At 44.1% G+C, this 13948-nt stretch overlaps 2 protein-coding genes and 1 long non-coding RNA gene across 3 annotated transcripts; all 3 read right to left on the reverse strand.

Annotated features, from left to right (window-relative positions):
- Positions 1–1903: 1903 nt before the first annotated feature.
- On the reverse strand, positions 1904–3961 carry LOC123441587 (L-ascorbate oxidase homolog). Its single transcript, XM_045117952.1, has 5 exons — positions 3714–3961; positions 3361–3649; positions 2795–3255; positions 2329–2688; positions 1904–2240 (listed from the first exon to the last, which is right to left on the reverse strand). Exons 1-5 carry the CDS (start codon positions 3959–3961, stop codon positions 1904–1906), a joined length of 1695 nt encoding a protein of 564 aa, XP_044973887.1.
- Positions 3962–4812: 851 nt separating this feature from the next.
- On the reverse strand, positions 4813–5323 carry LOC123443331. Its single transcript, XR_006630628.1, has 2 exons — positions 5283–5323; positions 4813–5007 (listed from the first exon to the last, which is right to left on the reverse strand). It is a non-coding gene; the product is annotated as an uncharacterized LOC123443331 (long non-coding RNA).
- A 4989-nt stretch (positions 5324–10312) lies between these two features.
- LOC123443332 lies at positions 10313–12349 on the reverse strand. Its single transcript, XM_045119665.1, has 2 exons — positions 12272–12349; positions 10313–12193 (listed from the first exon to the last, which is right to left on the reverse strand). The coding sequence occupies exon 2, from the start codon at positions 12182–12184 to the stop codon at positions 10412–10414; it is 1773 nt and encodes a 590-aa protein (XP_044975600.1). The 5' UTR covers positions 12185–12193; positions 12272–12349; the 3' UTR covers positions 10313–10411.
- Positions 12350–13948: the final 1599 nt, after the last annotated feature.

Raw genomic sequence — 13948 nt, forward strand, 5'->3', positions numbered from 1 at the left:
ATAACAAGTATCAACCTCCATAGCCACCGGTTCTCGATCCTCCTCCAGCGACACCACCAAAGTGTTTGCGGTGAAGTACACTCACGCACGATGGTAATGAGGACGCTGGTACTATCTGTACTTGGCCCATTTTGCCCTTTTTCTAGCATCGCTGGAGTTGGCCTGATTGATGGCCCAACGAAGTATGTCCACTAACATAGCGCCCTTCGCTAGGTCATGAATCAATGTATTCAACTCCTCCGGTGTGGCCTTCTTGAGCACAACGTCTGACTCTCTGTGCAACTCTTCCATGATGCTGAAGTTTTAGCACACTTCCATGGTGTTATCAAAGTTGGTGCGGTCACCGAGGGAGCAGCCGAGGAATAATGCCCTCCGTCCAATGCCCCAAGGGAAGGGGTTGGGGATGGGGTTGGGGGTTAGGGAAGAGATTCATGTCGATGGGCTGGAGGAAGAGTGAGAGATAGATAGATGGAGTGGTGGAGTGGTGACCGGAGTTCGGGCTGAGCAAATAAAGGGGTTCTAGATGATAGGTTTTAATGACGATAGGTTTTATTGATGATAGGTTCATGGTGACCTTCAAGCTGCTGAGTCCCGACATGCTCAAGGTCATCCTGTTCAATGACGATGGCTTGAAGTGGTGACCAGGTGGGGGAATCACCATGATGCCTTCGCCGGGAACCCCTATAGGACATCCCCGATATGCTCCAGCTGCTCTTTAGTTTAATCTCGAGCCGCTTCCAGTTTAAACTGGTGTGTTTAAATTCTGATATAATATTATATTCAGTTATGTGTGTTCTTCCTGAGGCCGCTATGTGCTGGTAACGTCACCACCGCACCGAAGAGGTTACCAAACAACAGGCGATGGATGGCACCAAACAGCAGGTTGTGTGTTTGCGCGTACACAAGTGGGCAACCAAACAACATGCCTTAAGTGACACTCATCGAACCTAGAGTATATGCAGGCTATCAAACTAAGTGCAAATGTTAGTTTTGTGCATGTTTTACCTAAGGCAGACCTTGGTTATACAGTCTCGACGGGCCAACCCCAGCAACTACGCCTACCAAACACGTCCTTGATTTTTGTGAAGGAGAAGATGAAATGCATATGAAAAGGCTGAGGCGAAATAACGGTTGGGGAGAAGACGAACGTGCATCACGTTTGAAATCAGTCGTGAGATCCACTGCGATCAACGAGCCAGAATCGTCCGGCCCAACGCAAGGCCGGTCGGCCGGAATGGAACGTTTTCCTATTCTGATTGACCATCAAAAGTTACAAGGAAGTCCAATTCTAACGTGGTCCACCCGAATCCAGGTTCCAAGCAACCGAACTTGAAACCTCTATTGTCTTTTTCACTGGTCATTACTGACTTTTTCTGTTTGATAGGGGGTGGGAGAATGATTTTTTTTTCCTATATTCATTCGTGTTGCGGGGTGGGTGTGAAGGACGAAGCTGGTGAGATGATATGTGATTTTGTGTTAACTATAAATTTATTTTTAGGTGTGGCTATGCATCAGCCGATTGAAACTTAACCAAGTTCCACTCAAGTAATATAGTATAAAAAGAAAAAATATATATATAAATCTTCATGCATTATTAGAAAAATATAACATCGACTGAGACGTAAGGAAGTCTCCATGAGACTTAGCAAACAATAATGCTAGACATACAAAAACTTACAAAGGTTTACTTAACCTTTCAAACTAACTCTTCTCTCTCCCTTGATTTTCAGTGAGGTGGGGCCCCTCATCCCTCAATTACTAATCACAATCTTACACATCAGTTTGTACGTAAAAAATTTACGTAAGCCTTTGTAGGTGTTCCTTAGCAAAACTGTTCTTTTTTAATACGTACTCCTACTAGAAGAGATCTCGGCTTATGCTAGTCGGCTGTCCAAAGAACCATTCATGCTGGCCCTGGCCCTAGCCCTAGCCCTAGCTTGTAGTTGTACCAACTTTTAAGCCTCGTAGCTTTCCCACACAAGAGAGCATTGGAAGGCATGGGCAGCTCGTCTCTGGGATCAGGGACTTCGGAGTCGCCCTGACTCACTCGCAGGTACAGCTCTTGGCCTAGGTACCTCTTCTCCACATCTTGCGACCTCAGGTTCCACATGCCTTCGTTGTCCAAATACACCAACACAGCGGTCCATGACGTGGGATACACCTGCACGGTAGACCGGTACATGGCGTCAACCAGATTGTACGTCGACCTTGCGTTCGGGCTCCATTTGCCCCACGCCATCCTGTCAAATTCACACCACATCATATGATCGATTAGCACACAAGTAAAGATCAAACTCACACGGCGCAACCACTCCACACTGGATTTACCCGACAACGAAGAAACTGTAGCCGTCGAGGTGCCATGTCTGCATGGACGGCAGCCTGTTCTCGAACACGATCTGGACGTAGTCCCTGTAGGAGGCGTCGATGACCGTGGTGCCGAGGGACGGATTCCTCGTCTCCGGCATGCCGGAGACGACCTTTAAGACGCCGGCGATCCTGAAGTAGTCAGCCAGCTTCAGAGGCGTGCCCGCGTTGGCGAAGGCCACGCCGTTCACAGTGCATCTCCGCCGGCCGCCGATGTCGGACACGTCGTTCCGGAGGAGCACAGTGCGGGTGACGTTGATTTCCCCGTAGTGGAAGGAGCCCTGCGGGTTGGGCCGCGCCGCGCCGGAGGTCAAGTTCATCCTGAGTGAGTGACACATGCACCCGGTCGGCTGGCTGGCAATAGATTTTTAACGCATTGTACTGGTACTGCCATCATGGAACTGTTGGCGCGGCCTGGAACAGATACCTTATGGACATGGCCTGCTCCATGGAACGGTTGTAGTCGTTGTGCGAGGACCGGTCGTCCAGCGGCGCGTCGCCGGAGGGCGGCTGCTCGCCGGAGCCGGCGTAGAGGACGGTGGCGACGCCGAAGAGCTCCGGGAGGACGAAGAGCGAGCTGACGACCATGTAATAGGGCTTGGGCGCCTGGTCGGCCGCCACGAGGACCGAGACGGATTGGCCGGGGTGGACGTCCAGCGAGGCGTAGTGCTTCTGCAGGGTGTAGGTGCCCTCCGCCTCCACCAAAAGCAGCTTGTGGCCCTGGAGCCGGAAGTTGAGCGACGTCCTCGTGCCCACGTTCGACACGCGAAGCCGGTACGTGCGCCCTGCCTTGAACGTCACCTCCGCCTCATAAGGGCCCAAGCCGTTGATCAAGATGCCGTCTGGCGGAGGCAGACCACGGCCTCCATCTAGACGCTCTTTCATCTCCTGCTCCGACCAAACCGCACGGATTACTACAATCGAATCGTACATTGTACTCCTACTAGACGACGACATCAGTAATCAGTTAACTTGGATGGGGATTATATATACCTTTGCGTCCATGTTGTACCAGTCCCCTATGAGGACGTCGAACTCGCCGTCCGGCTGGGGGAACGGGACGTCGATGACCGGGCGGTTGTTGACGCGGATGGGGCCGTGGCCGCCGGCAGCGGCGTGCAGCCCCAGAGAGGGCCGGTAGAAGAAGCTGCCAATCTCGTCCTTGGCCTGGAACACGTACGTCCAGTTCTCCCCGGGCTGGATCGCGCAGTTCGTGCCCGCCACGCCGTCGTTCCACGAGTTTCTCCTCATCTGAAGACCGTTCCTGCACACACATGCTTGAGCTGCAGAAGATGATGCATGTCTATAGCCAGGACAGCTGCTCAGGCGCACGCACATGCACGTACCATGTGAGGAGGAAAGGCTCGTCCAAGGTGTTGACGACGTTGACGTGGGCGACGTCGTTGGTGGTGAGGTTGAGCAGCGGCCCGGGTAGCCGGCCGTTGATGGTGATCACCCTCTTGGAGACGCCCAGCGGAGATTGCACGGAGTAGGACACCTCCCAGTTCAGGAAAACGTGCCGGTCTTCGGCGGCGACGACGGCCGAATGCAGGATGCCTGCTAGTACAACGGCGATAAGGCGCCCGCGATCCATGACGGTACCACGACCGGGGAGACGATGGTTTAGTTACTTCTCTCGCAAAGCAAAACAGATGTGTCTGGTTAGTTTGGTGCAAAAAGGACCGCGCCCGCATGAGGAGTGTATTAGTGTAAGTTACGTGGTTGTTCTGAAACTGGTGGGAGTCTGGCGGCTTGTTGCTGTGGAATAATGTTTGGGCGTGGCACGCACGAGATACGTGGATGTTTAACCTTTTCTCTTATCGGTCAACTTCTTAGCTCGTCATGAAAAAACATTACTCCCTCGCCCATCCATATTACTTCTCACAAGGATATTAAGATAGGACCTTTATAACTACCATACGTTTGGATTTTAGCAATAGGCAAAAACGATCTTTAATTATTATACACTAGTGAGCTTACACGTTTAACACACGTCTCATACGTTGAGCAAATGAAATTCATACAGTTTAGTGCCCGTGCGTTGTCACGGAACAGAAAAATATATATAAATACATTGATCAAATCTGATAGGGCAATCAATTATCAACTTTATTCATGGTTGTCCTGAACTTGGTCCGCCACTGTTGTAATGAAACAGACAGCGATGAGAGGAATCAGAGTAAGACATGATATAAAAGTGATCATTAGATATATTAGATTGAGCATTTATGTAAGCAAGAATATCTTAAGACTACAGTTGCGATGGCAAAGTACAGCATTCACACCTGTGTCAAAGCCAAAGTGAAAACAACGTAAGTAGCGACTGAAACTAAAGTAATCCAAGCAAAAGTGGAGCCAAACTTGTAGGCAAGTATACTTGACACCATACCAATCTGTAAATAAGAAACAAAACACAACACAGACAGAGCTCAAGCAAACATTTCGAGAATAAGTGGCATCAATTACCAAAAGCAACAGCAATATCACAGTATGCACAACTGATGGATGGTAACCGTTGGAGAAATAACTGTGAGTACCTCTAGTATTGTGGGAACAATATTGAACACTGTCACTGTAAGAATGAAATTTATTGCATTGCTGCCTCTGTCAATTATGCGATTTAGAGCTCCAGTTTGCCGGCTGAAAAACATAAACAGGCAAAGGAACATAAAAAATCAAATAATTTCCAGCTCATAAATATCAAAACTCAGCAACTACATAATAACTGTAAGTGTTGAATTCTTATAACGTGTTTCCACAATGATGATTTACACAAGTAGCAGTTAGACCTAGGGCCGATTAATTGCTAGCAGAAGGCACCTTACTGGCCGTGCAGAATATAGTGTGAACAATCAGTGAATCAAGAAAAACATCGAAGCAGACATGATGGCATGAACCAGAGCATTCACAAGTACCTTAGATGATAACGAAGATCAAGCTCATGCAAGTGAGAAAATACCTGCAACACGGAAAGTTAATAAACTAAAGTAATACTTAAAGTGTCCACAGATAAATATCGAAATAGTTGTGCAGGACAGGTCCATCTAAAACTGAAAGTGGCTACAAATGTACAGATGACACTCGATCCTCACAGAAGTACAGATGCAAATAGTTTGGCTCCAGCTAAGTGCAAGATCTTCAAATGGTTCTTTTCTTTTTTCTAGCTTTTCTAGTTTCAGTTAGGCCTTTAGCTTTCTTGTGCTTGCTTTCAATTTTTTCTTACTGCCAGATAGACCTTGCCCCATTTGGACATTTTTCTTTTAATGAAAATGACACGCACTTAGGTGCGGGTTCGTGCAAAAGAATGTACAGATACCACTCATAGTAACTTTTTTCAGCTTCACGAATATAAGGACGTATAGGAACAACATTGTATAGCAAGAAAATAAGATACTTCATTCAATATATATCCATACTGTGTTGAAATATCTAAAATTCTGGACAGCTACAGTACTTAAACAACTTCACTAAAAAGTGATACCATGGAAATGAAAGGGTTCAACATTTACCATCCTGGAGACTGAACGGATGGCTCTCCAGGTAACTTTCGAAAATAAAGCATTCCGCGGTTCTGGAAACAGAAAAATTACCATAAATATTTACCATAATGCATAAATCATAGTTGTACATGTTATGAAAGGAGAGCAGAAAGAGAGAACTTAAAAAATGCAGAGTTTCTTTCGGCGGCTTTTCAGGCATAAAAAACATTGATAACCAAGTTCTTTAACAAAATTTACCTGTACAAGCTGATACTCCTGACCGCAATACCATATCCAATCAGAACTGTTGCTGGGCTTGCAAAGAGAGCCAACGGGGTTGCATTAGCATCTGTAAATGATGCCAGCGCCACCAAGTGCTGCAAGCCAATCGATAGCAAGCTTAAACAAGAAAGTCACTTGAACATTTATAACCTGGTGTTCATTGTAAATACAAAAGGTCGGGTGATAAAGTTGAAAGCTTCATGTAACCCTGGATCAATTCTCTTTTTGAAATGAGATCAATTCAGATGGGGAGCCCTTCCACCCGATGACAATTTCAAAAGAAAAAGAAAAAGAAAAACTTCATGTAACAACTTCCATGTTTTAAGTTCATCATGGCATATATCATAACTGCAAGGGCAATATTTTTTCCTTTGATTTAAGAATGACGATAGTTGACTATTTCTATTTGAGACCTTGTTGAACAATTAAACAAGAAGACGTTACCTATTTTGTTTTCAAAAGAAATATGCATCCAACAAACAGGATGCATCTGAATTTACCACATTGCATCAGAATAGGTCAAAAGGATCATTTGTATAGAAGCCAAGAATTTCAGTACACTATGAGTAATGCAAATGCACTGCATTCCAACGAAGTGAGGTAAGGAGACTATCAATCTTGCGCCTACTGCATGATGGTCAATGGTAGACTCTACAAAAAAGTGTTAGCCCAAATGGGGTTACTAATATATCACAGATAGCTAGTACTTAATGAGTACAACAGAAACAAAAGCCTTTGCTAACAAAAGTGGGTTGCATTGTTTTAGCTCGAACAATATTTGTATAGGTAACAATTTCCACCAGTAACATCTACCTTCGCGCCGACTAAGAGGCCCAATGACAACACAATCCTGATGTTGAAATCACGGCTATTGTTCATCCTTAAGTACTTCCAAAGGTTTTGAAGGATCTGAATATCTGCTATCTGATCATCGATGCCCTTCTTTGGGGCATCTTTATGCACGTCGTCATCAGCCGTTTTCCCAGCCGTAGCATTGGCATAAGTGGAGAAGGCATTCGCTCTCTAAAAAACAAGCAAGGATCACAAAACCATAATTTGGCAAAGAAATAGTACCTTTTATGAAGAAAAGGAACATAACAGATGCATCGACCTCTTTCTATCGTTTTGTCAACCATTGATGTCATGAACCAACCACAAAACAATACTTGATTAACCATATTTTCAGTTGGAGCTAAAAAAAGGCAGGGTAAGTGCAGTTACAGTTCATAGGATCACAGGAAGTAGAAAGAGAAATGCAATGTGCTCCACACTTGTACTTCATTTTGGGCTTTGACAAATTAATCCAGAAACTGATTTTCATACAGAAACACACTGGAAAGTTGAGTGCATGCAGGTTGCAGGTTGTCTCAGGTTCTCAACACATAAAACTTTGTATGTGGAAATAAGGCTGCAGTGAAGCTTCTAGATTCATCCCTTGGCAACCACTATACAAGAAACTGAAGCCCAAATATAGCAATTAAAATCACCCTCCTATTGCCCGCTACTGAAGGATAGATTGATCTCCTTCTGAAGCGAGTTGGGATCGAGACTGGACTGAGTGAACAACTTCAGTCACTCTATCTTTTTTCCATCCTAGAATCTCAAACTTGGAACTCTAAATTCATTTGAGATCGCATCAACTTCTCTGAATCCTTGGATGTTTTTTCTGTATATAGTCACAACAGACAATGTTAGCTAAATAATGGAAGTAGGCATACTATTCTAGAATGCTTTGAATCATTTTAGATGGCTACATGTTCATTACATTGTTTTTCCAGTGCGTACAGCTTCCAAGTCCGGTGTCGACTTATTTTAGCCTATTCTTGCGTGGAAGTTTCTACGGAACAAGTAACAGCTAGCGAGCTCGAACGTTTGCTCCCTCACCTCCAACGGGCTAGACGGCTAGTTCAGCACATAAAGGCAAGAAAAAAAAATCTTAAATGGAAACACAATTCTGTGATGTCGCTCAAGTTGCAGTTTCAAAGGTGAAACACAATTGTGGCCATGTTGTTGCATACAGACCACAATATATGTTATTCCATCCATTAGGTGTTCTCATTGGTTGTTAAAAAATAAGATAACTTTTTTATGATTGAAAAACAGCCTCACATAAAAATATTAATGGCAGTGAGCCAATATTCTAAAGCAAAATCTGAACACCAAAAATGCATACGGAGGTATATAATGTTTGTTACAACTGCTAGTTCAAATAAAAAATAACTACCATTAGTGTATATAGACCTATATTGTCAACCAAACCAACCAAACAAAATCATGGCTTCTAAAAGCTGAATGGAGATCTCCCATCCAACTTCATCCAAGCATTCCAATGCTACATGAAGATATGGTAGTCGTCGAGTGAACTTGCATTAAAACTGAGGGTTCCCCCAGGAATCCTTTGTTGGTTTTTCAAAAGGGCATGTGCCTTTGTTTTTTTTCCTATAAAGACCTTGTATCAGCAGTTGGCGTATGAAATTCATAGAAAAAGGCCATCAGGCAGACAACAAAGTAGCCCTAAACATATTTTTATTATAAATAATGGAGTTTGAGTAGCATTAACATATAGATGTTTTGAATTGTAGTTAAATAAATAACAAACCATTCCACTTACTATTCCGGTTACAAATGATGTAAAACCAGCTGCAGATGAACCTTTTCCAAATGTATAGACGGGAACTGGTGCAAAATTATCCAAAATATGAGATAAATCTGCTTCACCATCAGTGATACTACTAACTAACAAGATGCAGGGACACATCAATTTGTCCATCACGAGTTGATGTTTTTTATGTAGAAAAGCACCGTCTTCCTTCACCTGCGGTCCGGAAAATTTGATCCACTGACATTCACCAAAGGGGGCGAGTAAATCTAATCACTGCTACTGATAGGGAGGGATGTGAGTGTTATTTCTTCCGTTTTTTGGTGAACCCTAGCCCAGATAGCTCACCTTGGGGATGGCGGCGGCAGGCTGGCTGTAGGTGGGAGGATGAGGGGCGCCGACGTATCCTTGTAGCACAATGGGAAGGAAGAAATAATTGGGTACATTCATTAGAACGATAACACAATGGGAAGTGTGTCTCATCGTAACAAGATATACAGTGAACACCCAAGAAGCTGGATGGATTATGATCGGGACCATGACTAAGCCTATCTCAATTATATGCTCTTCTTCATAGCTATCTTTATTCTGTTTGGTAAAGTTAAATTGCACATCAAAAAATAACAAAACTATCTTGATGTCGTCGCAGGACCTCTCAATTTCGATAAGTACACACCATGAAAACAAACATGAACCAAAACACTCTAACAATATAACAGGTAAAATGAGACATTCCTATAGCTTTGACAGCATGAACCGGAGAAAATACATATCCCTTAAAATTCTCATAGCAGCGACAAAAAACAAATCTGAGATGAACATATAACAGGTAACTCGAATAGTTAGTTACTACACAATTCGAATGAAAAAAAAACATACTGTTTGGTGGTACACAACTATAATGTCTAAATAAATATGGAGCACCGGGCTATATATTTAATATGAATCATACTATTGGTCTTATGCTTTACAGGTTAACCATGAAACATATTATATACAAGAAAGCTTTCAACCATTAACCAAAACAGAAAAACACAACAACGTGAACCAAGATGGTAAGGAATCTACAAGATCCAAGGTACCCTTTCACACAGAAGAACAAGAAGCGGTCTGAACCGGTGGAGAAGGTTGAGCAATCCACATATACTTCGACACCCTTCACACGAAAAAGAAGGCCAAAGCACAAAACATGATCTGAGGTATCCTCCTCGCAAAAAAGAACAAGATATCATGGATACTGGTAACCAGAATTGGCAAGATCGGGTTCGGACCAGTAATAGGAAGTACTTGCATGAGTAAGCCAAAAACACGATATCTGTAAACTCATAAACTTGGGTTCTGAAAAAATAAGCCAGGATCTTTTTATCAAAACAAGGACGCAGCATCCCCATTGTTTATTGGAAAGGTTTGCCAAGGGCCTAACCACACCTGAACTATATTCCAACAGGGAACATCAAGGGCAGGGGTCGGGGTGGGGGCACTGGAAGCACAACACAATAAGAAGAAAAAGCTTACGGAGGGCACATGCCCAGGCTGAGGCCAGCACAAAAAGTAAAAGTAAAAGTAAGACCGACAAAAAAGAAAGGCCAGCGAGGTTGGCAACGCCAAGTGAGCCCCGTCAATGAAACCGAGAGAGACAACAACTCGCAGCATGAAAGGTGTGGATCAAACAATGACAAAAGAGCTACCAGGCCTGGCGATGTTCATGACTTTGACACAAGACTATCTCGGCTTGGTCTAGTACCACATTGCACTTAGCATCCAGCTCTTTAATTACAGATTGGTAAATATCAGAACTGTTAGTCGCACACAGGATTTCCTCGATTAGTTGGTCTTTAAGTTGTTCCATGTGTGTCTCCATATCTCTGACATGCAACTCAAGCTGCTTATGTCTCGCATATGAAAGATGCAATTTGTCATTTAGTTCAGACAGATCTGGCGAAAGCCTCTCGTTCTCACGATGTAGGAACACATTATCCTCCTTCAGTTTCTTATTTGCTTCCGATTCAATGGCAAACTTTGCAGATAACTCAACATTATCTTTTTGCGATGTTTCCAATAAAGCCCTGCAATCTGTTAATTCAGGCCATGTGTGTTCCATGTTCTCCCTGAAGGAACACAGCTCAGCCTCCAAACTTCTGCACCTGCTACTGCCAGCATTCATTACCTCTTTCACAGAAGCTAAGCTAAGTTCAAGGTCAGATAGCTGTGACAGAAGCTTCTCGTTTTCACCAGATAGATGTTCTTGCTGCGCCTCGACCTGTTTTCTGGTTTTTTCCTCAAGAGCAAGGTTTTCTGTTAGCTCTATGTTCTCCTTTTGTAGAGCTTCCAGCAATGATTGGCAGTCAGCTAATTCAATCAAAATTTGTTGTGCATTCTCCTTGGAGGACTGCAACTCGATCTCTAGTTGTTCACATTTGCTCTTGCTAGCGTCAATTTCCTGTTTCTGAGAAGCCACGATTAATTCAAGTTCTCCCTTAACAGTATTCAGGTTCGTGAGCTCATGTCTACATTGTTGGATCTCTTCATGGGCTGCTACTTTTCTCTCTTCAGATTCTTTCAGATGTACCTGGAGTTTGAGAATTTCATCAGAAGACAGTGTAACATCTGAATTCAGGTATGTGCCTTCATCTAGCTGCAACTGGAGCAAATCCCTCGACAGAGTTGTCACATACAGATGCCTCTGAATATATTCATCAAGGCGATATGGCATGAAGCCTTGAGATACAGCATCACCACATAAAGCCGAATCAACTTTTTCAACAGATAAATCCAATTCATGCGTATCTGCATCTTCTTGAACAGCTTCTTTGGCCACTCCATTAGCTTCGTCATTGGTATCTCCTCGTCCAGGAATTTCTTGTGAAGCTGCAAGACCCATTGCTACTTCATGCCCAACCTCCATGCCTGTTTCACCAGAAACTGTGGGTTCAACATCTTGTATATTGCCATCTGATGACCTCCCCGAAACGCCCACCTCCATTTCCCGAGTTCCTTCTTCACCCATATTAGCATTATCAGCCCTGAGGTCTAGAGAAGGAATTGGCACCTCCATGGTTTCTTTGGAATCAGAACTACTTGTCCTCTCAACAAAATCCATCTGCACCTCCTGGTGTACCCCTACTTGGTTGGTACCGTCATCGGCTATGTCACGCTGAGAAGAATCCTGAGGCATAATGCTCTCCTCCGAAATGGGCAATTTCTCGCCATCCACCTCCCCAGGCTGAGCTCCTATAAGATCACCACCAACATCTGAATTGGTAGCCTTAACTGTTGAATCTTCACCATCTCCTGTCCTAGGACTTCCATGATCCAAATTCCCCTGCTCACTGATACTGATATTCTGCACACTACGGTCATCAGCGTCATCCAGTACAGGCACAACATCTGCATTCTCCATGACGCTTGGTTCCTCGGCGGCAGGCCCCTGGCCGTTGCATTGCTCCTCCTGCGACATCGTTGCGTCCTGCATTGCAGATGAGCGTTACACAGAGCAATAACTCACCTAAACCAACGCAGCACACTAAAGAAACACGAGCTTCACCTCAAATGGCGTGCTATGGCTGCTGCCACTCTCCCCGGCAAGGAACTTCAACCCAACGGGGGACTTCGGCTCCGGCGGGACCTCCTCCCCATTGGCACCCGCTTTCGACACCCCCTCGTCTGCGTCGGCTTCTGCCTTCTTCCGGGACCCTTCTTACACTTCTTCTTCCTGAACTGCTGCAGCTGCACGTGAACCACGCCAAACACTCGATTGGAATACACATGATCCGCGGGATGAGGAATGAGGTGGAGGGGGGCCTCGAGCCGGGATGCCACTCGGTTGCCAATGGTGGGGCACGACGTGTGGCGGGGCATCCACTCCAGGACGGTGTCGAGGCGAGAGAGGAGGCCTGGCGTTTATTTTTGCAAGAATTCTACATAAACCATAGCATGTTTATTAGAAAAAGACGTACAGAGTTCATATCATGGTCACCACACAGAAATTGTTTAGCAGCTTCCAAGGCAGTGGAATATGCAGTATCCAAGAATGGCATATGGAGAAAATAGTCATATTTTAAAAGCCAGTCCTTAGCAAGTCGTGCATATGATATATGCTGATCTTTTGCCGTGCAGACAGATCGATAAGGACCCATCAAAAGTAAGAAATGAAATGAACCAAACACAATCAAGTTGGTCTTCCATAGCACAAAAGTATTGTACATGGTGCGGCATAATTTCTTATTCACCGAGAGAATGACAATTTCTTACTCGCTCAGAGAATGACAACACTATCATAAAAAAGCAAGCAAATCACTCCATGCATACTCTATTTTAATGGACAACTAAATGCAAATATTCAAATCAGAGAAGTCAATTGATAGGCTGGTGCATTGTAGTCCATATCAAACCTTTTTAGATGGTGTGGGGATGTCATTAAGCAATAAGGAGCTCGGCTTAACATTCTCCCTTGAGAGATTAGCCTTGACCTCGGAAGCTAAATCACCCTACTCTGAAAGGGTGTGGCGGTGAAGTAAGCGAAACTTCTTTGGGTTGCATTCACAAAGGTGCTTCGAGTGCTGGGAAAGAAAGAAATTGTTTTAACAAACTTGTTAAATCTTTTGTTACGAAAGTGCTATTCAGTGCCGCTGCATAAGATGAACATCCTTAGCAAAAGATCTTTTGCTTCTGTAGAGCAGCTAAATTATGATATTCAACCCAATTTTGGTGATAAATGGAATAAGATGTAAAGATGACATGGAATTCATAACGGACTAAAAAAAATAATGCCATAACAAAGACAAACCTCAAGGCAAACATAAGAAAACCTATAGCTACAGGAAACCGTTGATAGATACACGTACTGTCAGCATATGATGCACTTCTGATCCTGCATAGTGAAATTTCGAAATGGTTATAATAACACATTATATAGAAAGAAAGTTACCATGACAGGGGATGAAGGTATACAGATGATGAAATTTAATACGCAAAAAAGTATAACAGTAGATACACTCCTGATCCTCAATCGTAGAAACGACGGCGGCCGCGCTTGCATCCTACACGCATAAAAACAACAGGAAAATGGGGCGCATTAGTAGAGATGCAAAAAGCTGACGCATAATATGTAAGTCTAGCATTGCCCCAGAGCATTGCGTGTTCAAATCTGGTAGACTGGCACACATGTTGCTGTAGCGGCATGAAATCCAAAAAAAGTCGTGGTCACAACGATGCAATTATA

This window comes from Hordeum vulgare, chromosome 3H, assembly GCF_904849725.1.
Source record: "Hordeum vulgare subsp. vulgare chromosome 3H, MorexV3_pseudomolecules_assembly, whole genome shotgun sequence".
NCBI lineage: Eukaryota > Viridiplantae > Streptophyta > Magnoliopsida > Poales > Poaceae > Hordeum > Hordeum vulgare.